Consider the following 26,537-nt stretch of genomic DNA (forward strand, 5'->3'; position numbering starts at 1 on the left):
ACCCTCAGCAGTCCCAGCATGCTGCTGTGGTGCACCCCACCCTCACTCTACACCTGAGCCACAGACCACACCCTCCACCTCAATATACACCACAGTTTTCTCTGCTGTGGAAATGAGATCAGGAGGAAATCATCATTATTATTATTTAATAAACGCTCACATTAATGTGGGCTTATTTGTTTCATATTAGAAACATTAGTTGAGTGTTTTTAGTATAAAATGGTCAAAGTCCCTCTTTTTGCTCCTCCCCTCACCTGTGGATGGGCGGTGCTGTTACCGTGGTGACAGCTTGGATGTGTTTCAGTCCTGCCTGGTTATCACTGCAGGAATCTTTCACATTTATTACAGGTAATAACTCTGATTTTTCTGTGTATTATGAACCAAATGTATCCTGATACACACAGAGATGGATGAGCAGAGGTTGTTTTTGCAGTTTATGTAGTTACTATGGACTTAATGCACACATATTATTAAAATTAGGGCTATAACAGTTGTATTGATGTATAGCAACTTGAAATGCTCCCACAAATGGCTCCACAGCATGTAAAAATATAACAAAAGCTCTGGCGGACTTGGTTCTGTGGTCAGTCTTAAAGGGTGAAGTTAAACTCTGTAATCTTCACTGTGTCACAGAGTTCAGTGAGTCCCGTTATTCACAGTATCAATCAGATCATCAGAGAACAGCTGATCAGCAATCAGTGGGGCCAACAGCGCCTCCTGTGGTGAGAGGATGCAATAATGCAATGTAGCATTTTTCCACTCAACACTTGCAGTCATGGAAACTGTCTGTTGGATCTGTGTGACGTTGCTTTCTTGGTTAGAGTTCCTCACAAATGTCCAGATGATTCTTCTAATGAGGCGTCGACCATGTTTGCAGCTCTTTGGAAGAAAACGTCGCCCTTTGCCATCCTTACTTTTCTTTGACTTCTTCAAATGCAGCTGAACTCCAGCTGGTATTTTCTTGGACTTTGCAGCTGTTTCTGGTCATCAGTTCATTCCTGCAAACCTCTGAAGCTGAACAACAATGATGCTGCATTGCTGGCTGATCCCAAAAGGTTGATTCTGTTCATCTGGACGTTTTCAGAAACGTTTGCTCACTGATCAGGTGACTTCTTCAGTCTCAGCTGACTGCAGCTTTACAAGCTTACAAACAGCACATTTGCACAATGACTGAAAGCAGCAGCACCTGATATATATGATACTAATATAATACATATACATATATAATCCATACTAATGATGAAGGAACTGAGCTCACAGTCCATTGTTCATTCAGTGAACTACTCAGTTTATTTTGGGCCTCAGAAATGCTCACTCTGTTTGTACATCACTGTCAGCAATAGACTCATTCTGCTGTGTGGACAGGAACACATGTGACATCACTTCCTGTTTGTTTGTGACTGAAGAAGTTTACAAGGAATCATTTAGAAGAGTTTCAAACATCAACTGATTGAATCCATGAATCTGAAAACGTGTTTGTGAGTGAAAGAGACAGACATGTACAGACTGAACTATCTGTTCAACAGTCAGAGTGTTTCTGTAACAGGAGACACTCTTTACACTCCACTCAGCACAGGGACACTGAGGCACCAGGAGACCAGAACCAAAACCAAAACCCAGGATAAAGAGTTTGAGTGAATGTGGTGTTGAAGGTGTGGAGGTGGATCAGAGTGTCAGAGGAGACTCTGTAGAAGGACAGAGTGCCAGCAGGACAGTCCACATACACTGCTGCTCTGTTAGAGACAGAGGAGGAGGAGGAGGAGGAGGAGATGGATGTTTGTCTGTTATTGTGCCAGACAGACTGAGGACCATCATCAGAGCAGATCAGACTCCAGGACTGATCATTGTTTCCAAACAAACAGTCATAACTGCCTCCTTTCCTTCTGATGCTTCTGTAACTCACTGATATATAAACGTCTCCTCTCCACTCGACCTCCCAGTAACAGCGACCAGTCAGACCATTTCTACACAGCAGCTGAAGATAATAATCAAATCTGTCTGGATGATCAGGATATGACTGAACCTCCTCCACACGTGTCACCTTCCTGTTGTTGTCAGACAGTTGGAGCTCTGTGTTCACTGTGTTTGTGTCGATTGTGAGTTGACAGGAATCTGATGGAGAGAACAAACACAATCCAGCTGCAGTTATTGATCCATCATCTGTTCATTGATTGACACTTTGATGATGACTCCTGACATGATGAAGATGGTTGAATGTGTGCTGCTTTGTTTTCATGAATCCCATTAAAAACACACTTACACTTCCTCAGACCTGGTCTCAACCATCGGACTCCAGCAGGCTCCACCCTGAAAGGAGGAGGGGGGTCAGAGCAGCACAGTCAGCATGCACACATGGACATTACATGGCTCTCACACACACACTGTTACACACTGAGCTCAAAGCTCGGCTCCACTGTTTTATTCAAAGAAATCTACATTTATTTATCAGCACATTTAAAAACAGCTTGAGCCAAAGTGCTGCACAGAGTAGAGAGAAAATAGGAAACATACACAGTAATGACTATAAAGACTGGTCAGGATTGAAAGCTACAGAGTACAAATGTGTTTCCAACCGGCTTTTAAAAATGTCCAGTGTTGGTGACGACCTGATGTGAAGGGCGACTGTTCCAGAGTTTGGCTGCAGCCATCGATAAAGCTCACCTCTGTTTTTACGTCTAGTTCTGGTCAGAAGCTGCTTATCTGCAGACCTGAGGGCTCCACTTGGATTCTTTTGTTAAAGAGAGATAAGATGGAGCCAATCCATTCACAGATTTAAAGACAACCAGATCTGGAAGTGGATTCTACCACGTACTGGTAACCAGTGGAAAAAGCTGGTGATGGGTCGTCTAGCACAGACCCACCGCTGGAACCAGACAATTGATGAGGGAGAGAACTGTGACAGCGCCGTTCCTTCACTTGACCTCAGTCGCTCTCGTCTGCTCCCTCGTAACACTGCTCTTTATTGAGCTTACATGAATATGCACAAGTTCATTATGACGTCTTACACAGGTATGAACAAAGAGTACCAGTCTGTGCATAGTGTGTGTGTGTGTGTGTGTGTGTGTGTGTGTGTGTGTCTGTGTGTGTCTGTGTGTGTCTGTGTGTGTGTGTGCGTGTCTGTGCGTGTCTGTGTGTGTCTGTGTGTGTCTGTGTCTGTGTGTGTGTGCGTGTGTGTGTGTGTGTGTCTGTCTGTCTGTGCGTGTGTGTGTGTGTGTGTCTGTGTGTGTGTGTGTGTGTCTGTGTGTGTCTGTGTGTGTGTGTGTGTGTGTGTGTCTGTGTCTGTGTGTGTGTGTGTGTCTGTGTGTGTGTGTGTGTGTGTGTGTGTGTGTGTGCGTGTGTGTGTCTGTGTGTGTGTGTGTGTGTGTGTGTGTGTGTCTGTGTGTCTGTGTGTGTGTGTGTGTGTGTGTGTGTGTGTGTGTGTGTGTGTGCGTGTGTGTGTCTGTGTGTGTGTGCGTGCGTGTGCGTGCGTGTGTGTCTGTGTGTGTGTGTGTGTGCGCGTGTGTGTGTGTGTGTGTGTGTGCGTGTGTGTGTCTGTGTGTGTGTCTGTGTGTGTGTGTGTGTGTGTGTGTGTCTGTGTGTCTGTGTGTGTGTGTGTGTGTGTGTGTGTGTGTGTGTGTGTGTGTGTGCGTGTGTGTGTCTGTGTGTGTGTGCGTGCGTGTGCGTGCGTGTGTGTCTGTGTGTGTGTGTGTGTGCGCGTGTGTCTGTGTGTGTGTGTGTGTGCGCGTGTGTGTGTCTGTGTGTGTGTCTGTGTGTGTGTGTGTGTGTGTCTGTGTGTGTGTGTGTGTGTGTGTCTGTGTGTGTGTCTGTGTGTGTGTGTGTTCCAGATGTGACCCTGTGACCCCAAAGCTGGTGCTAAGAGTCCAGCGGTCCCCCTAACAAAGGGCTCTTATACTTAACCAGACACAGAGTAGGTGTCCTCCTACACCAGGGGTCTCAAACTCGTGGCCCGCGGGCCAATTGCGGCCCGCAGGACGATAGTTTTTGGCCCCACCTTAATATGAAAATGTAATGTTAGTTTGATAATGTATGACACTTTACAGTGTTGTGGGCGGAGCTGAATTAACCCACCAATCAGGGTGGGATATGGATCTCAGGGGACACCAGCCGGGCTTGATGCAAGCAGGGAAACATTTCTCAATGAGTCAAAGTTCCAGCAGCGTTGCCCTGGAGTGTTTCTTTCTTTCCTGTGCCTGGCTGGCTTCCTCCTTTCTATTGGGCAAACGCCGACATTCGCCCCAGCGCGCTGCGTTCACAACACTTCAAAAAAAGTTGTTTTTTTAAGTTGCTGCCCAGCGGGACATTATACGTATATAGATTTATACACACGTCAGTGGGATTTAAAGTTATGTTTCCACAGAGAGAGATCTCATATTAACTCTCACAGTGATGCGTAGGCGGCGGGATAAAAGAAAAGTCATGAACTCAATGCAGCCCAATTTAGTCTGCAGTCACATAGCGACACCTGTTCATCGGCAACAACAGTCCCCGGTAACCCGGACTAATTATAGGGTCGCACCGTAATTTGTGGCTCGATGTTTTTATTTGCATCACTGCGTTTGCATTGCAGCAAACATGAACATTACATATATTTCAATATAATGTAAAAGCAGTCAAAACAACTAACATCAGAAACAGCTGATGTTATTTGTTATATGTCACGGTGTCATTTCCGCTTCTTTCTCCTGTAACAACAGCCCGGCGCCGTGAGCAGTCGCCTTTTTTGCGCTCGCTATCCCTGCACTTTCTACCATCTGCAAACGCCACGGTGTTCGTGTCGTCATGAAAGACATGAACATCGAGCGTAAAAACAAAGGAGACTGCTACCGGCTTTTTATCTGCCGATCGCCGTGCTACGGTTGCAAGAAAAAGAAGCAGAAATGACGTTCTCTACGCGTTGAGACGTTCCCCGTCCGTCGGCTAAACGCTTGATTGAAACTTCAATGCGACAGTGACACCAAGTAGAATTATAAATGTCACATAGCCCCAAACATGTCTTTTTCAAAGCCTGCGGTGAAGAGAAAGGTTGGTGATGAGCACCGACAATTTCAGGAAAAGTGGGAAATGCAATATTTCTTTGTTGAGCACAGGGGCACCCCGACCTGTCTTATTTGCACAGAGAAAGTTGCGCTGCACAAGGAATACAATTTGAAACGTCATTACACAACTAGACATGCTGAGCTGGATGCAAAATACCAGGGAGACGAGAGAGCGAACCGGGTTGCCAGTCTTAAAACAGATCTACTGAGGCAGCAAGATTTCTCCAAGAAAGCAACCAAAGAGAATAATGCAGCAGTCGGAGCCACGTGGTTAGTGAGATGATTGCTAAAGCAGGGAAGCCATTCACAGAAGGTGCATTTGTCTAAAAGTGCATATTGCAGGCTGCAAATATAGTCTGTCCGGGAAAGAAAGGTCAGTTTAGCAACATCAGCCTTTCTGCCAACACCGCAGCAGATCGCATTTCTGACCTGTCAAGTGACATTTATGACCAACTGTGTGAGAAAGCCAAATGTTTCAGTGTATACTCAGTCGCTCTTGATGAGACCACAGACATCACCGACACTGCCCAGCTCCTAATGTATGTCCGTGGTGTTGATGACAGTTTTGAAGTGATGGAGGAGCTGCTCACAGTAATTCCAATGCATGGCCAGACCACCGCTCAGCAGATATTTACAAGCTGTGTGATGCCATTGAGAATGTTGGTTTGCCATGGAAGAGGTTTGTTGGAATAACAACAGATGGAGCGCCATCAATGACAGGGAGGAAACATGGACTGGTGGCACAAAACAAACTGGAAGAGGAAGGCGTGGAGGAGGCCATTGCTCTGCACTGCATCATCCATCAGCAGGTCCTTTGCAGCAAATGCCTGAAGTTTGACAATGTGATGTCTATTGTTGTGAAATGCATCAACCAAATCAGATCCAGGGGCTTAAAGCACCGAAGGTTCTGTGCTTTTTTAGAGGAAATGGAGTCAGAATATGGGGATGTGCTCGACTTCACTGAGGTACGTTGGCTCAGCAGGGGAAATGTATTAAAGAGACTTTTTGAGTTGAGAGCAGAAGTGAAGCCTTCATGGAGAAGGATGGAGTTAGTGTTCCTGTGCTAACTCATCCCAAATGGCTCATGGACTCAGCTTTTCTTGTTGATATGACACATGAGCTTAATGTACTGAACAAGACGTTACAAGGCCAGGGGCAACTTGTCAGCGCTGCCTATGACAACGTGAGAGCATTCTCCACAAAACTGGCGCTCTGGAAAGCTCAGCTCTCTCAGACAAACCTTTGCCATTTCCCAACATGCAAGGCACTCGTGGATGCAGGCACACCATTCAGTGCTGACGAGTATGTTGATGTCATTTTGAGGCTACAGGAGGAATTTGATCACAGGTTTGCTGACTTCAAGACACACAGAGCCACCTTTCACATTTTTGCGGACCCCTTCTCCTTTGATGTGCAAGATGCCCCTTCTGTGCTTCAAATGGAGCTCATTGAGCTGCAGTGCAACTCTGAACTCAAAGCAAAGTTCAGGGAGGTGAGTGGAAAAGCAGACAAGCTTGGACAATTTTTGAGAGAATTGAGCCCTAGTTTCCCTCGGCTTTCCCGAATGTTCAAGCGGACCATGTGCCTTTTTGGTAGCACATACTTGTGCCAAAAGCTCTTCTCCACTTTGAACTTCAATAAGTCCAAGTACAGGTCCAGACTTATGGATGATCATCTTCAAGACATACTGAGGGTCGCAACTGCTTCCTCCCTCCGGCCACATCTGGCTCGGCTATGCGAGAGGAAACGCTGCCAGGTCTCTAGCAGCAAGGAGTAGGCAAGAGAAGCCATGTTCAGAAGAACAGTTCATTTTCTACAGTGTTCCATTCATGTTCAGAAGAAGGTTATAGAACTGTTAATACAGACATTTCAATCTAAATACAGCAGATATAGAAGACTGAAAGAAAAACACAAGTTCACTGACTAAAAATATCTTATTATTATTTTATTTATGTATTACAGATTGATTTATTTTCTTATTAATTCTTAATTTGTTTATTTATTTTTCATATTTTGTGTTAGAAAATAAAAATAAAGAGATTTGAGAAGATTGGAATTTTTTAACCATGCCTTTCTTGTGGAAAACCTAATGCGGCCCAGCCTCACCCAGACTCTGCCTGCAGCGGCCCCCAGCTAAATTGAGTTTGAGACCCCTGTCCTACACCATAAATCAGTAAGAGAGGGTACGACCTCTCTCATGGCCCCAAGTGGTGTGTGCATGCCAGAGCACTCTGGAAGGCACACAGAGTCTTTACAGACTACTCAGGATCAAACCTCTATCATCATGCAATCGATTATACAACTCTAAGCATATATGAGTAAATATTTCTAAGCATAAATGACAATCAACAATATAAACCTTACAGCTGGTTTTAATAACAGAATTTATTTGTTTCTCAAATGAGAAAGAGCTATTGAGAAACACTCCTAAATCTTTAGTTCTGAACTTTTCCAGTGGGCCAAGGTCGACATTATCTGCTAATGCTAAATAGGCTGCCGTTATTAACTAATGCTAATTTGATGTGAATTAGCATTATGCACTAATGCTAACACTTTTTAACAATGTGAGTAGCTAATGCTAACACTATTTCCCTTAACTTCATAACAATGTGAACGGCTAATGCTAACACTCTTTTTCCTAGCATTATAACATCTGAGCTGCTAATGCTAAGTAGTCCGCCATTAGCACCTACGTCTAATTTAAGGCAAATACGCATTAGAACCTAATGCTCATATCGTTTTCCTTTGCTTTATAGCAATGTGAGCAGCTACTGCTAAATAGCATTAGCTAATAACAGCAGTCTAATTTAATGCAAGTTAGTATCATTTGTATTATGACGATGTGAGGAGTTAATGCTAAGTATGCTGCCATTAGTGGCTAATTCTAATTAGGGGTGAATAATTATTACAAGCTAATGCTAATATCGTTTTCTCTTCCCTTTTAACAATGTGAGCAGCTAGTGCTAGGTAGGCTCAAGCTAGCCGCTAATGCTAAAGCTAAAGATAATTTGATGTGAATTAGCATTACATTAGTGAAGAGTTAATGCTAAGTAGACTGCCATTAGCAGGTAATGCTAATTTTAGGTGAATAGGAATTGGCAGCTAATGCTAATACCATATTTTCTTGCTTTAACCCTTTAAAACTGGTCAGAGTGGGCACACTCCGTTTTGCGCAACTATTTTTAAATCCCGGTAGCACTGTAACCACGTGAGCTAGCGCAATAATTTTTTTTGCATATGAAACCTGAGGAGTTGTACTTACATCTTATGCCATCAGCTTGTCCTAGGTTACAGTTTCCTTCCACATATGCTTAGGACTCATATTGCACTGCTGGAAATAGTTTATTTTGATGCATATGCTGTTATTTTGCAAATTTGCAGTATAATATGTATTTTCGTTTTTCCTGCAGTATATAAAAATTGGTGTATTTCAAAAATAAAACTATGAAGGCACTCAAAATAAATTTCCTGTGGTGGGAAACTATTTTGTGCAACTTTTTTGTATTTACAGTTTTGAGGGATAAGCCTCTTAAATTTTTCTAACTAGAAATATATGTTAAAAAAACAAAAACGATTTTCAATTTTTTTGTAGTTTATTGCACTTTTTTGCAATTTATGTAATTACTATGTACTTAATACATACATATTATTAAAATTTAGTCTGTAATGGTTGTATTGATGTATAGTAACTTGAAATGCTCCCAAAAATGGCTCTACAGCATGTAAAAATATAATATAAGCTCTGGCGGACTTGGTTCTATGGTAGGTCTTAAAGGGTTAAATCAATATCAGTAGCTAATCCGATTGTTCAGTCTGACGTCAGGTGAAGTCATTTTTATGCATTTAAGAGCTGTGTTGAATTCAACATTACAAACTGAACATTAGAACTATCCTCTTCTCCAGGATTTTCCTGATTTAACATTTCAATATGATTCATTTTTGTTCTCTACACCTGCCGTCATCACTTCAATTATTCCCACTGTGGATTTGATCATATTGTTTGCCCAGCATCTCTACATTTTCCCATCCATACTACCTGTAGCTCATTAACACTATTAATACTGGAAACTGCTGTTGAAGCCTGATGGTGACACTTTCTGGTGAAGAAGTGAATTGCAGTAACAGGACTGGCTGGCTTATGATACACTGGACATTTCCAGCGCTTTGTTTTCTCTGCTCACAGACAACACAGATACACGCATGTATATACAGCCCACGTCCAGCTCTGCATGCACTCCTGCTGCTCCATTTCTATAGAGAATAAACAACGTAACACAATCATTCTCCATTGTTTTCACTCAACCAGCTGCATTTAATGAAGGAGTTTGAATTTACTTTACAAAAACTGCTGTTGTTTCCTGTCTGCATTCATGTTCTTAACAGTACTCCACACATTCTTAACTGGTGTAGTTCTTCCTAAAGTACTGCAGTATTCCTGCCAGTACATCCTCTTAGTTTTCCTAACTGTTTCCTCTGATGCTCGTTGCTATTCTTTCCTCAATGCAAATTCATGCTAAGCTCCTTCATATCCATCCCTGTTTCTAAACCTGTAATAATTGCTTTAATGTGTCTTTGGCCTAATTATGAGTCTGTCCACATGTTTTTAGTTCCCCACTTGCTTTGGTTTCTTAGCTCTGATTTTCTGAAATTTATCCTTGAAATCATTTACTGGCATCTCTCCCTCTCACTCCCACTTATCCACTTTTCTTGTTTTTTACTTAGTTTTTGCTCTGGTTTACATCCCAAAATCCTCTAGTCTTATAGTATACGACAGCGGATCACTTGTAAACATCGGTGCCAAGGTTGCACATCTAATCTTGGACACTTTTAAACCTGACCCTTCCTGGCCGCCAGAGATTCTACGCGGCGCGGAGAACAACAAAGGACGGGCCGCTCATCCGAGGCGCAGAACAAAGAAGCGCCGGGGAAAACGCGCTGGTATTAGGAACAGACTGAGACAGCAGGCGCATCGCGCACCACTGCCCAGTATCCTACTGGCCAATGTACAATCCATGGAGAACAAGCTCGATGACCTAAGAGCAAGGGTCACCTTCCAACGTGACATGAGGGACTGCAACATTCTGTGCTGGCTGACCCCCACCGTGCCGGACCAGGCCGTAACTCCGTCGGATTCATTCTTTGTGCTCCGCGCGGACAGAACGGCAGAGTCGAACAAAACCAAAGGTGGAGGAGTGTGTTTCATGGTAAACAGAAAGTGGTGTGATGCCAGGAGCATTTCTACTCTCTCCAGCGGCTGCTCGCCACATCTGGAGTTCCTGAGCATTAAGTGCCGCCCTTTCTATCTGCCCCGTGAGTTCACCTCAGTCATCGCCACGGTGGTCTACATCCCACTCCAAGCGGACACAGGTATGGCTTTGTCCGAATTACATGATGTGCTAAGCTCGCTTCAAAACAAGGACCCGAGCGGAAGTAGCAGTATGCTTCGTCAATATGCTAGCGGAGGAGATTATCCCCACTGTGAGAGTCACCACATTCCCAAACCAGAAACCGTGGATGGACAGATCGATCCGCACTGCAGTAAACGCCAGGACCGCCTCCTAGAACGCGGGTCTCGCCACTGGCGATATGAGCGCCTACAAAGCGGCCTCATACGGCGTGCGGCGCGCGGTGAGAGATGCCAAACGCCGGTACCGGGAACGTGTGGAGTCCCGCTTCCACCAGGGAGTATGTGGCACGGACTATGCACCATTACGGACTACAAAGCCAGGGACACTGCGCCGATCAACGCTGACTCTGCATTCACCAACGAGCTGAATCGGTTCTACGCCCGTTTCGAGGTTAGCCAGGCGGCTAATGCTATCTACCGCCTGACTACCGAGGACAGTGACGTCATCAGCGAGAGACCGGTGACCAGCATCGCGGAGCATGACGTCCGAGCGGCACTGAGGAGAGTGAACACAAGGAAAGCGGCGGGGCCAGACGGCATCACCGGCCGTCTGCTGCGCTGCTGTGCTGACCAGCTAGCAGGTGTGTTCACTTACATCTTCAACGTGTCCCTGGTGAAGTCTGTGGTCCCCACATGCTTCAAAAGATCCACCATCATCCCTGTGCCCAAGAACAGCAAACCCTCATCCCTGAACGATTACCGGCCAGTTGCACTGACCTCGGTAGTAATGAAGGTGTTTGAGAGGCTGCTGAAGAACATCATCTCCTCCTCCATCCCAGACACCACAGATCCGCTGCAGTTCGCCTACAGATCCAACAGATCCACAGAGGATGCCTGTGGCTGCCGTCAGCAGCACTTATGCAATTTAAGACAATTTTATGGTTCAAGTTACAATGAATAAGTGAAATACTTTATTGTTAATATATGTGTGTGATGTAATGTATGTTGTTGGTTGGAAATACATTTAAAAAGGGTTTACAGAATGTTTCCGGGGTGGAACCAATGTTTAGTCTGTTGTTTGAGGTCGACGGTATATTCTGGTACACGCTACACTCGGTAGAGCGCAGCATGCTTTCGTCTCTCTCTGGTGGTGGTAGAGACATGTAGACGCATGCAACGGAGTGTCCGACTATGGGAAAGAGTGACACTACAAGAAGCGTTTTCATTAACCCCTGCAAGTTAATGCGGCCAATGAGGTATGCAATTTGTATATGTTGTGATAGAAAATAAGATGTTTGTTTGTGATAGAGCGAGCGAATTTATGGTAACCACGTGTATATGTTAGCATTTTGTAAAGGTCAAATTGTGAGCATTTATGTTGTTTAATAATGTACTTTATTGTTTATTCTCTATGAGAACAATGTACGGTGGAAATTGATTATTTTATGTTGTTGTACAGTTCTCACGGCATCGTTACAGCATCTCTGGTGGCATCGTTGGTGGCGCCCGTGTGCAATAAATGCCAGTAAATCAAGAACGCCTTGTGTTCGTTTTTCAACTTGGAGGGAGTTACAGTGAGAACTCAGTCTGCTCGACATGAGGCGAGGAGACGAGTAGCTGTGCCTGTCATCCACTGAGCAAGAAGAAATTCATCGCACGCTAGCATCAGACAGATAAGACTATGCATACGCCAGTTAACCTAAGCAGCAAACAATCGAAGTTTACATGGACGATCCTTTAAGTGATGCATTTAAAACAAGTTAAATGTTAAGAAGTGGGTCAACTTTGTCGACTGTTTAAGGAACATTGTAAGAACTGAAAGTAATCTGGTGTTCTGCATATCTCCTTTCTAAGTTCATGGTCCTGTCTAATAAGATGTTTTATAGGTGAAGTCATTTTACCTATTTGTGTTATTTGAAGCTAGAAGTGTTGTAGAATTAAGTGCTGTGTCGTACGTGCTGTTGGGTTAGGAACAAAGCCCACCATATTTATACGACTCAAGTAATAAGGCAAACATCGCAGAATGGATCAAACGACTGAATATGAAACTAAGAATGGCGACTTACTCGAGGATAGTAGTGCCACAAATGTACAGCAGTCACGTGAAGAAGAGCCACGAAGAAGTCAAAGACCTCGAAAGCTTACTGAAAAGGCTCAGCAACTGCATGATGATAAGTCAAAAAAACTTCAGCATCGTTTCACTACAACTTATGATAAATGGAAAGCAAACGCCAAGCAAGCCAAGAAAATGATAAAGGGAGCCCCCTCTGTTGAGGTTGTGAAGGATTTGATGTGTAAGTTAAGTTGTGCATCAGCAGATGTGAAACACGCATATGAAGACTTGCGTAAATGCTCTTCTCCAGACAGTGAGATCCGTCGTAGGGCAGACACCTGTGACGCGGTATCCAAAATAATCTTGGACAATGCAACCACTTATCTTCAGAATAAAGATAACGAAGACGTTCAGATAGAGGATTTAGTCTGGCCTGAGTCTAGTTCAGTGTTTTCATCTTCAGCTTCTCAAGGCACAAGTAAGGGCTCTCAAAGAAGTCTAAGCTCTGCAAGCAGTTCCAGCATAAAGTCACAAAGGTCAAGCCTTTCCTCCATTAAGAGACAAGAGGCCGTAGCAGAGCTAGCTGCTACACAAGCTGCACTAAAGGTCCTGCAAGAGATAGAATGTGAGCAACAAGAACTTGAAAGTCTTGAAGAAGAAAATCGAAAGAAGATTGCATTACAAGATGAAGAAAATGTGGCGAGAAAGAAAGCACTGGAAGAGAAACGCAGACAAATAGAGCGCTTACAGACTGTTAAGAAGCTAAGTGCGGCAAAGGCACGGCTCCAAGTTTATGAACAAGATATAAGCTCGGACGAGGAAATAACAGAGTTACTTCATAACCACGCAGCTCAGCAACATAGATCTCCAGGAGTTATAAGGAGTCCACGTGAGCATCCCGTGATACACCAAGCAGATAGTATCACAGTCCTCGCTGAAGCAATAGCAGAGTCTATTAATGTAAGCAGTCTCCCAACACCTGAACCATCTATCTTCATGGGAGATCCACTAAGGTATAGCGATTGGAAGATGTCATTTCAAACCCTGATAGGCAGGAAAAACATTCCAGTAGGAGAAAGAGTCTATTACCTTCGTAAATATGTTGGTGGACCTGCAAAAAAGGCCATTGAAAGCTACTTCCTATTAGGAACGGATGCAGCTTACAACTCAGCATGGGACATCCTGGAAGAAAGGTTTGGAAGTTCATTCGTGATAGCTAAAGCCTTCAAGGATAAGCTCGTGGCATGGCCCAAAATCGGACCCAAAGACAGCGTCGAGCTGAGGGACTTTTCAGACTTCCTTAGAGGCTGCCAGGCTGCAATGTCCCAGATTAAGGGTCTGGAAGTATTGAACGACTGTGATGAAAATCAAAAACTTCTAACAAAACTGCGAGATTGGCTGGTGGCCAGTTGGAATAGGAAGGTGATTGAGATAGAAGAAACTTGTAAGGTGTTTCCTACTTTCAGTCAGTTTGTGGAATTCATCGCAAAGGAAGCGAAAATAGCTTGCAATCCAGTAACTTCTCTGCATGCCCTGAAGTCTAATGACGGTGAAAAAATAAAGACAACAAAGGCACGAAACATTGGTGCAAAGGTGCTTGCGAGCAACTCTGAAGAGAATGCAGAACGTAAGAAATGCACTTTTTGTGAAAGATGCAATCATGGCATACAGACATGCTGGAAATTCAGGGAAAGACCAGTTGAGGAACGCGTTAAGTTTGTTCAGACAAAGAAATTGTGCTTTGGATGTCTACAACCAGGACATCTCTCAAGGACCTGCAAAAGAAGGAGTCTTTGTGAGACATGTAAGGAAAAACACCCAACATGTTTACATGAAGACCGTGAAAGAGCAACCAGAAGAGAGAAAAGCAGCAATGAACGCGGGGAGAGTGTAAAAAACTCGAAATCTGCTAAGTCAACGGAAGGAACAGAGAGCAAACATACTCCTGAACCATCAAATGAAGCCACGTCAAACAGAGTAGTGCAAGGTATGGACAGCATGTACTCCTCTACGGTTGTCCCAGTCTGGCTGTCTACATCAAGTAACCCAGAGAATGAAATTCTTGTATATGCACTACTTGACAACCAAAGCGACAACACATTCATTGTGCAAGACAAGGCGGAAGCTCTGGACACGAAAGGGGAAGCTGTGCAGTTAAAACTCTCCACACTTTCATCCAGAAATACAATCATCCCGAGTCAAAGGTTAGTTGGACTGCAGGTGAGAGGTTTCTACTCTTCAAAGAAGATTTCTCTCCCTGTAACCTATTCAAGAGAGTTCATCCCTGCCAATCTAAGTCACATTCCTACACCAAGAACGGCAAGAGCTTGGACACACCTAGAGCATCTTGCAGAGGACATCGCTCCATTGATTGAGTGCGATGTAGGGCTTCTCATAGGATACAACTGTCCTCGGGCTTTGCTGCCCCGAGAGGTCGTCCCAGGTAAAGACAATGAGCCATTTGCTCAAAGGACAGATCTTGGATGGAGCATAGTCGGTTGTGTTAGCCCATGTGTCGACTATGGTGATGCTATAGGAAGCAGTCACAAGATTGTCATGAAGTCAGTGAAACCTCATCTCCAGACATCTAAGAAGCTCACAAATGAAGTGAAATACATATGTCGAACCCAAGTTAAGGAGTTCATTTCACCACCAGATGTGCTGAGGATGCTTGAGTCTGGCTTCAGTGAGAGAAGAGTAGAGGATGCTAATCTATCTCAGGAAGACTTGCGTTTCCTAACCATAATGGAAGAAAGAATCAAAATCAAAGCGGATGGTCACTGTGAAATGCCGCTCCCCTTCAAGAAAGATCGACCAAATCTCCCAGACAATAAGGCATGTGCAGTTCACAGACTTCGATGCTTGAAAGGAAGATTTGAAAGGGGCAAACAATATCAAAAGGACTACACAACCTTTATGAGTGAAATCATAACAAATGGGGATGCAGAAAAGGTCCCAAGGGAAGAAATTAACAACAGTCCTGTATGGTACATTCCTCATCACGGGGTGTATCACCCACACAAGCCAGGAAAAATACGGGTTGTATTCGACTGCTCAGCAAGATTTGAAGGCGTGTCATTAAATGATTACCTTCTCACTGGACCAGAATTAACGAACAGCCTGATAGGTGTTCTCTGCCGCTTTCGCAAGGGACAAGTTGCTATAATGTGCGATATCGAGCGTATGTTCCATCAGTTTCACGTCAAAGCGGAGGACCAGGACTACTTGAGATTTCTCTGGTGGGACGATGGAAACTTCCAGGCTCAACCATCAGTCTATCGTATGCGAATGCACCTATTTGGAGCTGCCTCCTCCCCTGGTTGTGCAAACTTTGGGTTGAAACATGTTGCTGCCCAAGGACATGGTCACTACAGTGAAACGACCATTCAGTTCATTGAACGAAACTTTTACGTGGACGATGGGCTCACAAGTGTCGCAACCAAGGAGGAAGCCATCAAGTTGGTAAAGGAAGCAAGGCAACTCTGCAGTGCTGGCAAACTGCGAATTCACAAATTCATTTCTAACAATCATGAGGTACTTGCATCCATTCCAGAGAGTGAACGTGCAGATTCGGTACGAAATCGTGACTTGGTTCTTGGTGAGTCCCAAATTGAGAGAGCTCTGGGAATCAAATGGTGCATTGTTGCAGACCAGTTCCATTTCAGAGTGATTGTGGATGAACGCCCACTTTCTAGAAGAGGAGTCTTATCAACTGTGGCATCCATCTATGACCCTCTTGGCTTTGTGTCACCATTTGTTCTGGTTGGAAAGCAAATACTCCAACAGATGTGTCAAGGCAAGGTTGGATGGGATGAGCCACTGTCAGAAGAGCTCAAACCACGGTGGGAGTCTTGGCTTTTAGATTTAAAGAACCTGGCTGACATCAAAATTTAGCGCTGTTATCTCCCAGAAGGTTTTGAGAAAGTTGAAAGATATGAGCTGCATCATTTCTCAGATGCGAGTGTTAAAGGGTACGGTGAATGTTCTTACTTGAGAGCAATCAGCGTTTCAAACCAAGTCCACTGCTCTCTAGTTATTGGCAAAGCCAGGGTGACTCCTACAAAGGTCACCACAGTACCCAGGCTTGAGCTATCAGCAGCAGTTATTGCCGTGCGAACGAGCGACCTGCTTAAAAGGGAGTTGGAAGTTCAAGCCAAAGAATTCCTTTGGACAGACTCGAAGGTTGTTCTTGGATACATCAACAACGAGGCGAGAAGGTTTCACATATTTGTGGCAAATCGCATTCAGCGCATCCAAGAAGGTTCCGATCCAAACCAGTGGAGATATGTGGCTTCTGAGAACAATCCTGCTGATCATGCATCACGAGGTCTGACAGCAAAGGGACTAATCACTTCCAATTGGTTCACCGGTCCAGATTTTATCTGGCGGGATAAACTTCCCGCTGATGACCTTAAGGTGGGAGAGTTGGGAGCTGAAGACCCAGAACTTCGCAAGATCTTTGTCCATAAGACACTGACCACAGAAGATTCGTTGCTTAATCATTTTTCAAGATTCTCAAACTGGACGAAGCTAGTTAGAGCAATTGCACGACTCATGCGATGCGTCAAAGAGCTCAAGGGTCTGATGTGCAGAACAAACGAAGTCACCAGTCTTGAGGAGAGGAAAGAGGCAGAGCTTTTCATCATAGCTACTGTCCAAAACGAACTGTTTTCCGAAGAAATCAAAGATCTGAAAGCAAAGCAGACAACAACAAGAGATCGTGCAAATAGGCTGCACAAACTGAATCCCTTTTTGGATAAAAGGGGTGTGTTAAGAGTGGGAGGTCGGCTGGAGCATGCAGATTTACACCCACACATCAAACATCCAGTGATCTTGCCAAACAAAACCCACATATCAAAGTTACTGATTGAACACTTCCATCAAAGGGTTCATCACCAGGGACGTGGGATGACGATGAATGAGCTGCGATCAAATGGCATTTGGCTATTGGGATGTAGTCACGCAGTGTCTTCCTACATCTACAAGTGTGTCAAATGTAGGAAATTCAGAAGGAATGCTGAGGTACAAAGAATGGCAGATTTACCGCGTGAGAGAGTTGAAGCATCGCCCCCTTTTTCCTATTGTGGAATGGACTGCTTCGGCCCGTTTTACGTTAAGGAGGGAAGAAGGGAACTTAAACGCTATGGTCTGCTATTCACATGTCTGTGCTCTCGTGCTGTGCATATAGAGCTTCTTGACGACATGACCAGTGATGCCTTTATTAATGCTCTTCGAACCTTTATCGCCATACGAGGAAGTGTTCGACAACTTCGGTCCGATCAGGGTACCAACTTTGTTGGAGCAAGACGAGAGTTCTTGGAATCTGTAAAGAAAATGGACCAAGAAAGCCTAAGACAACTAGGTTGTGAGTTTGTCATGAACCCGGCATCTGCCAGCCATATGGGTGGGGCCTGGGAAAGGCAGATTAGGACGATTAGAAGTGTTTTGACATCCATTCTGGATCATTCATCCAAAAGACTTGACACTTCATCCTTGCGTACCTACCTGTATGAAGTCATGGCGATCATAAATAGTAGGCCCTTAACAACTCACCTGTTGAACGATCCCACTGGTCCACAGCCTCTTACGCCGAATCACATCCTGACTATGAAGTCTTCAGTGGTTTTACCACCACCTGGTGAGTTTGTGAAGGAAGACCTTTATCTTCGCAAGAGATGGCGCAAGGTGCAATACCTGGCTAATGAATTCTGGACCAGATGGAAAAGGGAATACTTGCTGAATCTTCAGCAGAGAGGAAAATGGTACAAAGCACGGAGAAATGCTAAGATCAACGACATTGTGATGCTGATGGACAATAGTCTACCCAGAAATGAGTGGAAGTTGGCCAAGGTAACCAAGGTGTACCCTAGTGAGGATGGAATCATTAGGAAACTCGAGTTGCTAATCAGTGATGCGACATTGGATGACCAAGGAAAAAGAGTTAACAAGCCAGTGTATCTTGAAAGACCTATCCACAAAACAGTTACCCTACTTGAAGCTGAATAGTTCAGAATTCTTGTCTCTGTGATTTATGTGACTAAGGGACTGTATACACTTGCCTTTACAACGAGGTTCAGTTGAAAAATCATTAATGATTTGGTGGGAGTGTGGCTGCCGTCAGCAGCACTTGTGCAATTTAAGACAATTTTATGGTTCAAGTTACAATGAATAAGTGAAATACTTTATTGTTAATATATGTGTGTGATGTAATGTATGTTGTTGGTTGGAAATACATTTAAAAAGGGTTTACAGAATGTTTCCGGGGTGGAACCAATGTTTAGTCTGTTGTTTGAGGTCGACGGTATATTCTGGTACACGCTACACTCGGTAGAGCGCAGCATGCTTTCGTCTCTCTCTGGTGGTGGTAGAGACATGTAGACGCATGCAACGGAGTGTCCGACTATGGGAAAGAGTGACACTACAAGAAGCGTTTTCATTAACCCCTGCAAGTTAATGCGGCCAATGAGGTATGCAATTTGTATATGTTGTGATAGAAAATAAGATGTTTGTTTGTGATAGAGCGAGCGAATTTATGGTAACCACGTGTATATGTTAGCATTTTGTAAAGGTCAAATTGTGAGCATTTATGTTGTTTAATAATGTACTTTATTGTTTATTCTCTATGAGAACAATGTACGGTGGAAATTGATTATTTTATGTTGTTGTACAGTTCTCATGGCATCGTTACAGCATCTCTGGTGGCATCGTTGGTGGCGCCCGTGTGCAATAAATGCCAGTAAATCAAGAACGCCTTGTGTTCGTTTTTCAACTTGGAGGGAGTTACAATGCCATCGCCCACGTCCTACACACCACTCTCAGCCACGTGGACAAGAAACAGGGTAACTATGTGTGAATGCTGTTTGTTGATTACAGTTCAGCGTTTAACACAATAGTGCCCTGCAGACTGTTCACAAAGCTCAGGGATCTGGGACTTAACAGCCGTCTGTGTGCATGGGTGTTGGACTTCCTCACTGGCAGAACTCAGGTGGTGAGGGTGGGCAGGTGCTCTCCAACAGCATCACCATCAACACAGGAGCACCTCAGGGATGTGTCCTCTCGCCACTGCTCTACTCCCTCTACACTTCAGACTGTGTGGCCACCCATGGCTCCAACACCATTGTGAAGTTTGCTGACGACACAGTGGTGTTGGGTGCCATCTCCAACAACGATGAGGCGGCCTACATGGATGAAGTGAAGAATCTGGCATCGTGGTGCCAGGACAACCACCTCCAGCTGAACGGCAGCAAGACAAAGGAGCTGGTGGTGGACTTCAGAAGGGGTCAGCACAGAGACTACAAGCCCATTATCATCAATGGAGCTCCAGTGGAGAGGGTGCAGTCCTTCAAGTATCTTGGTGTCCACATCTCCTCAGACCTGACATGGGCTGCCCACATTCAGGTCCAGACCAAAAAGGCTAGGCAGCGCCTGTATCACCTACGACAACTGAGGAAGTTCAGGGTCTCTCCAAAGATCCTCAGGATTTTCTATACAGGCGCTGTGGAGAGCATCCTCACAGAGAACATGACATCGTGTTTCGGGAACAGCTGTGTGAAGGACCAAAAAGCTCTCCAGAGAGTGATCCGTACAGCAGAACGCTGCTGCAGGATTGCTCTCCCCCCGCTTCAGGACACCTACACCAGGAGATGCCGGACTAGAACATCTGTGCCGAGTATAACCTGGAAGTCCCGAGGTCAAAATGGGAGATGCCCCCAAGGGTGGTGGAGAATGACCGAGCTAAGATCCTGTGGGACTTCCAGATACAGACGGACAAAATGGTGGTGGCTAACCAACCGGACATAGTGGTGGTAGACAAACAGAAGAAGACGGCCGTAGTGATCGATGTAGTGGTTCCGAATGACAGCAATATCAGGAAGAAGGAACACGAGAAGCTGGAGAAATACCAAGGGCTCAGAGAAGAGCTCGAGAGGATGTGGAGGGTGAAGGTAATGGTGGTCCCCGTGGTAATCGGAGCACTAGGTGCGGTGACTCCCAAGCTAGGTGAGTGGCTCCAGCAGATCCCGGGAATAACATCGGAGATCTCTGTCCAGAAGAGCGCAGTCCTGGGAACAGCTAAGATACTGCGCAGGACCCTCAAGCTCCCAGGCCTCTGGTAGAGGACCCGAGCTTGAAGGATAAACCGCCCGCAGGGGCGTGCTGGGTGTTATATTTATATATATATATATAATGTTCTTCCTCTACACCCCCCCAATTTTTGCACATGTCGAGGAGCGTGTCAGGCTACATTTCACTGTGTGTTATACTTGTATAACTATGCATGTGACAAATAAAGAGCCTTGAACCTTGAACTATCCCCAGAACACCAGAGTATTCATCTCCTGGCCTCTTTACATTTTCTCCAATCATCCCTGTTTCTAGAGTCTCGCCCCATCTGCAGGCAGTCCAAAAGAAACTGCCTCTGCCATTTTCTTCTTCTTAATCTTTGATTTTTCTCTTCACTTTCTCCATTGGGTCTTCTTAGACGCACTTTCCAGAAAGCAGCAACATTTTTTGTGCCCCATTTTTCAAATTGTGCATCTTACTTCAGCTTAATAGGTTTCCTGTTTTGTTTTTACACAGGTCATGTAAAAGAAATCCTACCAGAGACTCGACAAAGCTGAACTGAAAGACAGCACGGGCAATAAATCACAGCAGCACAGAACTTAAGCACACATATATAAGGTGATTTAACAAATCATGTCTGTTGTAAATGAGTAAGCCATTTATCGACCTGACTCAGGTTTTAAAATCATCATCAGAAAAGACTGAATCCTGACCTGAGAATCCCAAGTGTACACTTTGGACTCTCCACTGCAGAAAACAGAAGCTTCAGTCCTGAATCCTGCAGGTTGTTGTTACCCAGATCCAGCTCTGTCAGACGGGAGGACTGGGAGCTCAGGACTGAGGACAGAGCTTCACAGCTTCTGTCTGACAGGTTACAGCCACTCAGTCTGAAGAAATGATGACAAGAAGACATGAAACACTTGTGTTAAAGTATATTCATGGTGCCATGAGGAGCTACTATATTTACAATACTTCAACACTGTTTCAGGACATGATGGAATCCTTATTGCCTCATGTTACAAAAGACAAATGTGGCAGTTTACTGTGACTTGCATGGATTCATTAAAAAAACAAAACATAAACACTGTTAATTTTTTCCAAATGAAATTGATTAAATGATGTTAATTGATGAAAAAAAAATCGATATTGCTTGATCTGACCTCAGCGTTTCCAGTTTGCAGTATTGACTCTTCATCCCAGCAGACAGAAGCTTCACTCCTGAATCCTGCAGGTTGTTGTTACCCAGGTCCAGCTCTGTCAGATGGGAGGACTGGGAGCTCAGGACTGAGGACAGAGCTTCACAGCTTCTGTCTGACAGGTTACAGCCACTCAGTCTGAAATCAAGCGGGAAGGGAGACAAGATCAACCAAACAAATCAGAGCTTTATTGCTTTTTTGTTGTTTTTAAGCAGAAATCAGTGAGGTGCTGGTAGATTCTGTTCTTTTGGTTTATTACCCAACAACACACACATACACTAATATTTGTGACTTTTGTAATAGTAGCATTTACAATGCAAAGCAACAGCGATCACAGATTGAAGGGGCCTGAATAAAACTACAATGCAGGGATTTTTAAGATGACCTGTTCTTCCAATTTCCAACAACAGATTTCTCCAACCTTACAGTTAAAAATAATTCTTTATCTCATACTGAATCTTGGTGCACCTCCCCCAGTTTATTAAAATGAAGAGGTGCTGAAGTTGCTGTAAGTGATGTGTGATGCCACTGATTTCCTTCCTGATCCAATACAAAGTAAAATTCAGGCTGGTATCTGCGATACTGATGAAAACTATTCCTTCAGAATCAATACAAGACATAAGAAAATATGATGTTTTGTATAACATAAAAAGCCTGAATTTTAAAATATTCAGTTAATAATCAAAAACAGATGTGACTGAAAATAATAAAACTGAGAAACATTTTATGGCCATTCGATCCTTTTACAACCATTGCAAGAGCTTGGTTGGCATAGCCGGCAATACGTTGGATAGTAATAAGTCCGGTGGGTGATGGGCTCCACCAGGGCTGCCCTTAGTCACCGATTCTGTTCATAAATTTTATGTTTAAAGGCTGTATCAAAAGTTCATTCAAGTTACAATATTGTGGTCAAAAGTTCTCCTTTTTTCTTTTATACTATACAACTACGCTGTCTCGTGGTTTTAGGACATGGATCTGTCATGGAAGAAATCTATGACCACTTTTAATCAACATTTTAAAAATAAACATGATCACAGATTTACTCACAGAGCTTTGTTGGAGGCTTTGACCACTGGCAACAGCCTCAGAAGAGCCTCCTCTGAAGCAGAGTATTTCTGCAGGTCAAACACATCCAGATCTTCTTCTGATGACAGTAAGATGAAGACCAGAGCTGACCACTGAGCAGGAGACAGTTTATCTGTGGAGAGACGTCCTGATCTCAGGGACTGTTGGATCTCCTCCACTAGAGAACGATCATTCAGTTCATTCAGACAGTGGAACAGATTGATGCTTTTCTCTGCAGACAGATTCTCACTGAGCTTCTTCTTGATGTACTGGACTGTTTTCTTATTGGTCTGTGAGCTACTTCCTGTCTGTGTCAGCAGACCTCGTAAGAGAGTCTGATTGGTCTGCAGTGAAAGACCCAGGAGGAAGCGGAGGAACAAGTCCAGGTGTCCATTTGGACTCTGTAAGGCCTTGTTCACAGTACTCTGGTGGAGAGACTCTTTTTTTCTAAAAAAAACTAGACCGCTTGGATGTTGTTTGTTGTTGTTCCATCAGATTGAGTCCAGAGTTGCTGAAGGTCAGATGGACATGAAGAGCAGCCAGAAACTCCTGAACACTCAGATGGATGAAGCAGAACACCTTGTCCTGGTACAGTCCTCTCTCCTCTTTAAAGATCTGTGTGAACACTCCTGAGTACACTGAGGCTGCTCTGATATCGATGCCACACTCTGTCAGGTCTGATTCATAGAAGATCAGGTTTCCTTTCTGCAGCTGATCAAAAGCCAGTTTTCCCAGAGACTCCATCATCTTCCTGCTCTCTGGACTCCAGTGTGGATCTGTCTCAGCTCCTCCATCATACTTGACCTTCTTCACTTTGGCCTGAACCACCAGGAAGTGGATGTACATCTCAGTCAGGGTCTTGGGCAGCTGTCCTCCCTCTCTGGTTTCCAGCACATCCTCCAGAACTGTAGCAGTGATCCAGCAGAAGACTGGGATGTGGCACATGATGTGGAGGCTTCGTGATGTCTTGATGTGGGAGATGATCCTGCTGGCCTGCTCCTCATCTCTGAATCTCTTCCTGAAGTACTCCTCCTTCTGTGGGTCAGTGAACCCTCTGACCTCTGTCACCATGCCAACACAGTCAGGAGGGATCTGATTGGCTGCGGCAGGTCGTGTGGTTATCCAGAGGCGAGCAGAGGGAAGCAGTTTCCCCCTGATGAGGTTTATCAGCAGCACATCCACTGAGGTGGACTTTCTAGGGTCAGTTAGGATTGTAGTTTTGTGGAAGTCCAGAGGAAGTCGACACTCATCCAGACCATCAAAGATGAACACAACCTGGAAGTCTTCAAAGCTGCAGATTCCTGCTTCTTTGGTTTCAGTAAAGAAGCGATGAACAAGTCCCACCAAGCTGAACTTTTCCTCTTTCAGCACATTCAGCTCTCTGAAAGTGAATGGAAATATGAACTGGATGTCCTGGTTGGCTTTGTCTTCAGCCCAGTCCAGGCTGTATTTCTGTGTTAAGACTGTTTTCCCAATGCCAGCCACTCCCTTTGCCAGCACTGTTCTGATTGGTTCATCTCTTCCAGGTGAGGCTTTAAAGATGTCTTCTTGTCTGATGGTTGTTTCTGGTCTGTCTGGTTTCCTGGATGCTGTTTCAATCTGTCTGACCTCATGTTCATCATTGACCTCTGCAGTCCCTCCCTCTGTGATGTAGAGCTCTGTGTAGATCTGATTCAGGAGGGTTGGGTTTCCTGCTTTAGCGATGCCCTCAAACACACACTGGAACTTCTTCTTCAGGGTGGATTTAAGGTTACGGTGACAAACTGCAGCTTGAAGTTCTGAATGAGAAGAAAAATAAACACTCAATTCCAAAAAGAACTAATCTTTAAAACATGTTGCTCCATCTTCCATCTCTGGAAAATGTTCATTTATCCAGCAGCTTAAATCTTTAGATAAATCCTCTTACTGCTCTGCAGACGGTCAGCCAGCTCCTCCTGCTTCATTCTCCTCAGGAAGTCCACTGTGATCTTCACAAATGCCTCTCTGCTGCTGCTCCTCTGACTCTCTAAGCATTCTGGGTAATCTGGACTCAGAACCTTCTGGATCTTCTTCAGCTCGTTCTTCACAAAAGTGATGATGTTGTCCTCCAGCAGCTGGAACAGAATATTTATGAATGAGCCAATCAGACTGAAATCATGGAGCCAAACATCAGATCCATGTTGGACACACTGACGATCCACTGGTCTACAAAGAGCAGCATGGAGATGACTGTGAACAGAACAGATGTAACAGTAGTTGTTGTACATGTACAGACCATAAATATGGAGTCCAGCTGTGTTTGATGCTGCTGGGCAGACTGACCACTGGGAACCTCTGAGCTCTGCTGCTCCACTCTGTGGAGGAACCATGAAGGATTAGATCAACACAGGATAAAGATCCAGGAGTTTCTGCTCAAATAACTTCATCTGAATCAAGTCTGTCAAGTTTTAAACTCTCAGATTGTGAACATATCAGTAATTTTCAGTCTGTTTTCATGGACGTCCTTTCAGTGGTGATGTCAGGGATGATTTTGAAGAAGCTCATCAAACTGAACCATCAGCAGATCACTGCTCCAAAACCAGAACATGATCCGAGTCTCCCTCCACCACCAGAACACCAGCTTTACTAACGTGGTAGATCAGTGTAGTACAGATCAATAACTGATGAGTCATTTGATCAAAATCACTGAGTGCTTCACGTCTGACCCTCTGATGCTTCTGTAGACATTTTGCATATTTAATGAATGTCTGACAGTTTTACATTCATTCTATGAACACAGTGGAAATGTTGTGTTATAGTCTCCATGTTGTTTCCAGCATCATAAATTCTTAAGTTCAGAAAATTAGATTCTTTCTTCACAGCTGAAAAACAACAACATTTATTCTCTATTGAAATCTGCATCGTCCACTCCAAAGGTCACAATCTGAAGGTAACATCTGGTTTTGTTACCTGTGGTTAACTCTGAGCATCAGTATGGTGGGATTTATCCACTACATCCACACCACTGTGGTTCAGTGTTGTCCTGATGGAGTAACAGCAGCCAGTATGATCCAGGCTTTAGCTGCTGGGTCTCTGTGTGACCTCTCAGACTGTTTAACAGATCAGACACAAAGAGAATCAGAGCAGCTCTGTTCTTTAAAGACAAACATGAACCCACTCAGGTCACACTTTCCCCACAGATATGAGCATCACTGTCCTCAAACAGCAAATGACCAAGTCGAACATTTGGATCTTTTCTCTTTCATTGTTTTCTTTTTAATGGATCTTTGTAACAATCTGAGGATGTTTCAGGTCATATTTATCCAGGAAACACAAACATGTAAAGGAGTCATCACAGCTCTCTGACCTCGTTGCTCCAGGTTCACCACTGAAGTTTGGATTGCTATCTTTGGACCGGTCACTCCTCACAGACGGACAGCTGGACCCTGCAGACTGTGACCTCTGACCTCTGCAGACACAAACATGATTGAAGCAGCTGTGATCACACAGACTGCAGATAATGCAGCTGTTTCCTGTCAGTAACATCCTCTTAGATTAGAGTTCAGCTTTTTACAGGAAAACTGGACAAAACTGATTTTTGTTACAAACTCATTTTCATTTCCTCTCAGCTCACAAACACAGTCAGACAATCAACCAGAGTCAACACTGATTATAATGTCAGTGCAGAATTATTTCTGTTACTCAGTGAGTTCAGCTCTCTGACCTCGTTGCTCCAGGTTCACCACTGAACTCTGGATTATAACCTTTGGACCAGTCACTCCTCACAGACGGACAGCTGGACCCTGCAGACTCTGCTCTGT

General features: G+C 44.3%; 1 protein-coding gene across 1 annotated transcript; it reads right to left on the reverse strand.

Annotated features, from left to right (window-relative positions):
* Positions 1 to 1,302: 1,302 nt before the first annotated feature.
* LOC147337105 (uncharacterized) lies at positions 1,303 to 25,706 on the reverse strand. Its single transcript, XM_086286255.1, has 8 exons — positions 25,687 to 25,706; positions 25,013 to 25,091; positions 24,665 to 24,851; positions 23,810 to 24,536; positions 21,658 to 21,831; positions 21,211 to 21,384; positions 2,261 to 2,307; positions 1,303 to 2,112 (listed from the first exon to the last, which is right to left on the reverse strand). The coding sequence occupies exons 1-8, from the start codon at positions 25,704 to 25,706 to the stop codon at positions 1,568 to 1,570; spliced, it is 1,953 nt and encodes a 650-aa protein (XP_086142381.1). The 3' UTR covers positions 1,303 to 1,567.
* Between the last annotated feature and the right edge of the window lie 831 nt (positions 25,707 to 26,537).

Source organism: Aulonocara sp. 'chitande type north' Nkhata Bay, linkage group LG3 (assembly GCF_057382095.1).
Source record: "Aulonocara sp. 'chitande type north' Nkhata Bay isolate Kocher_YH1m ecotype deep benthic linkage group LG3, A_spYH_male_GT1.1, whole genome shotgun sequence".
Lineage (NCBI taxonomy): Eukaryota > Metazoa > Chordata > Actinopteri > Cichliformes > Cichlidae > Aulonocara > Aulonocara sp. 'chitande type north' Nkhata Bay.

Bases quoted from the DNA above. Each gene is read 5' to 3' on its own strand.
- LOC147337105 (XM_086286255.1), bottom strand. From the start codon at position 25,706: ATGCTCAGAGTTAACCACAG. The intron at 24,537-24,664 runs GTAAGAGGATTT...CTTCTCATTCAG, and splicing joins GGCTGACCGTCTGCAGAGCA to AACTTCAAGCTGCAGTTTGT. The intron at 21,832-23,809 runs GTTCACTGACCC...GCTTGATTTCAG, and splicing joins ATGGTGACAGAGGTCAGAGG to ACTGAGTGGCTGTAACCTGT.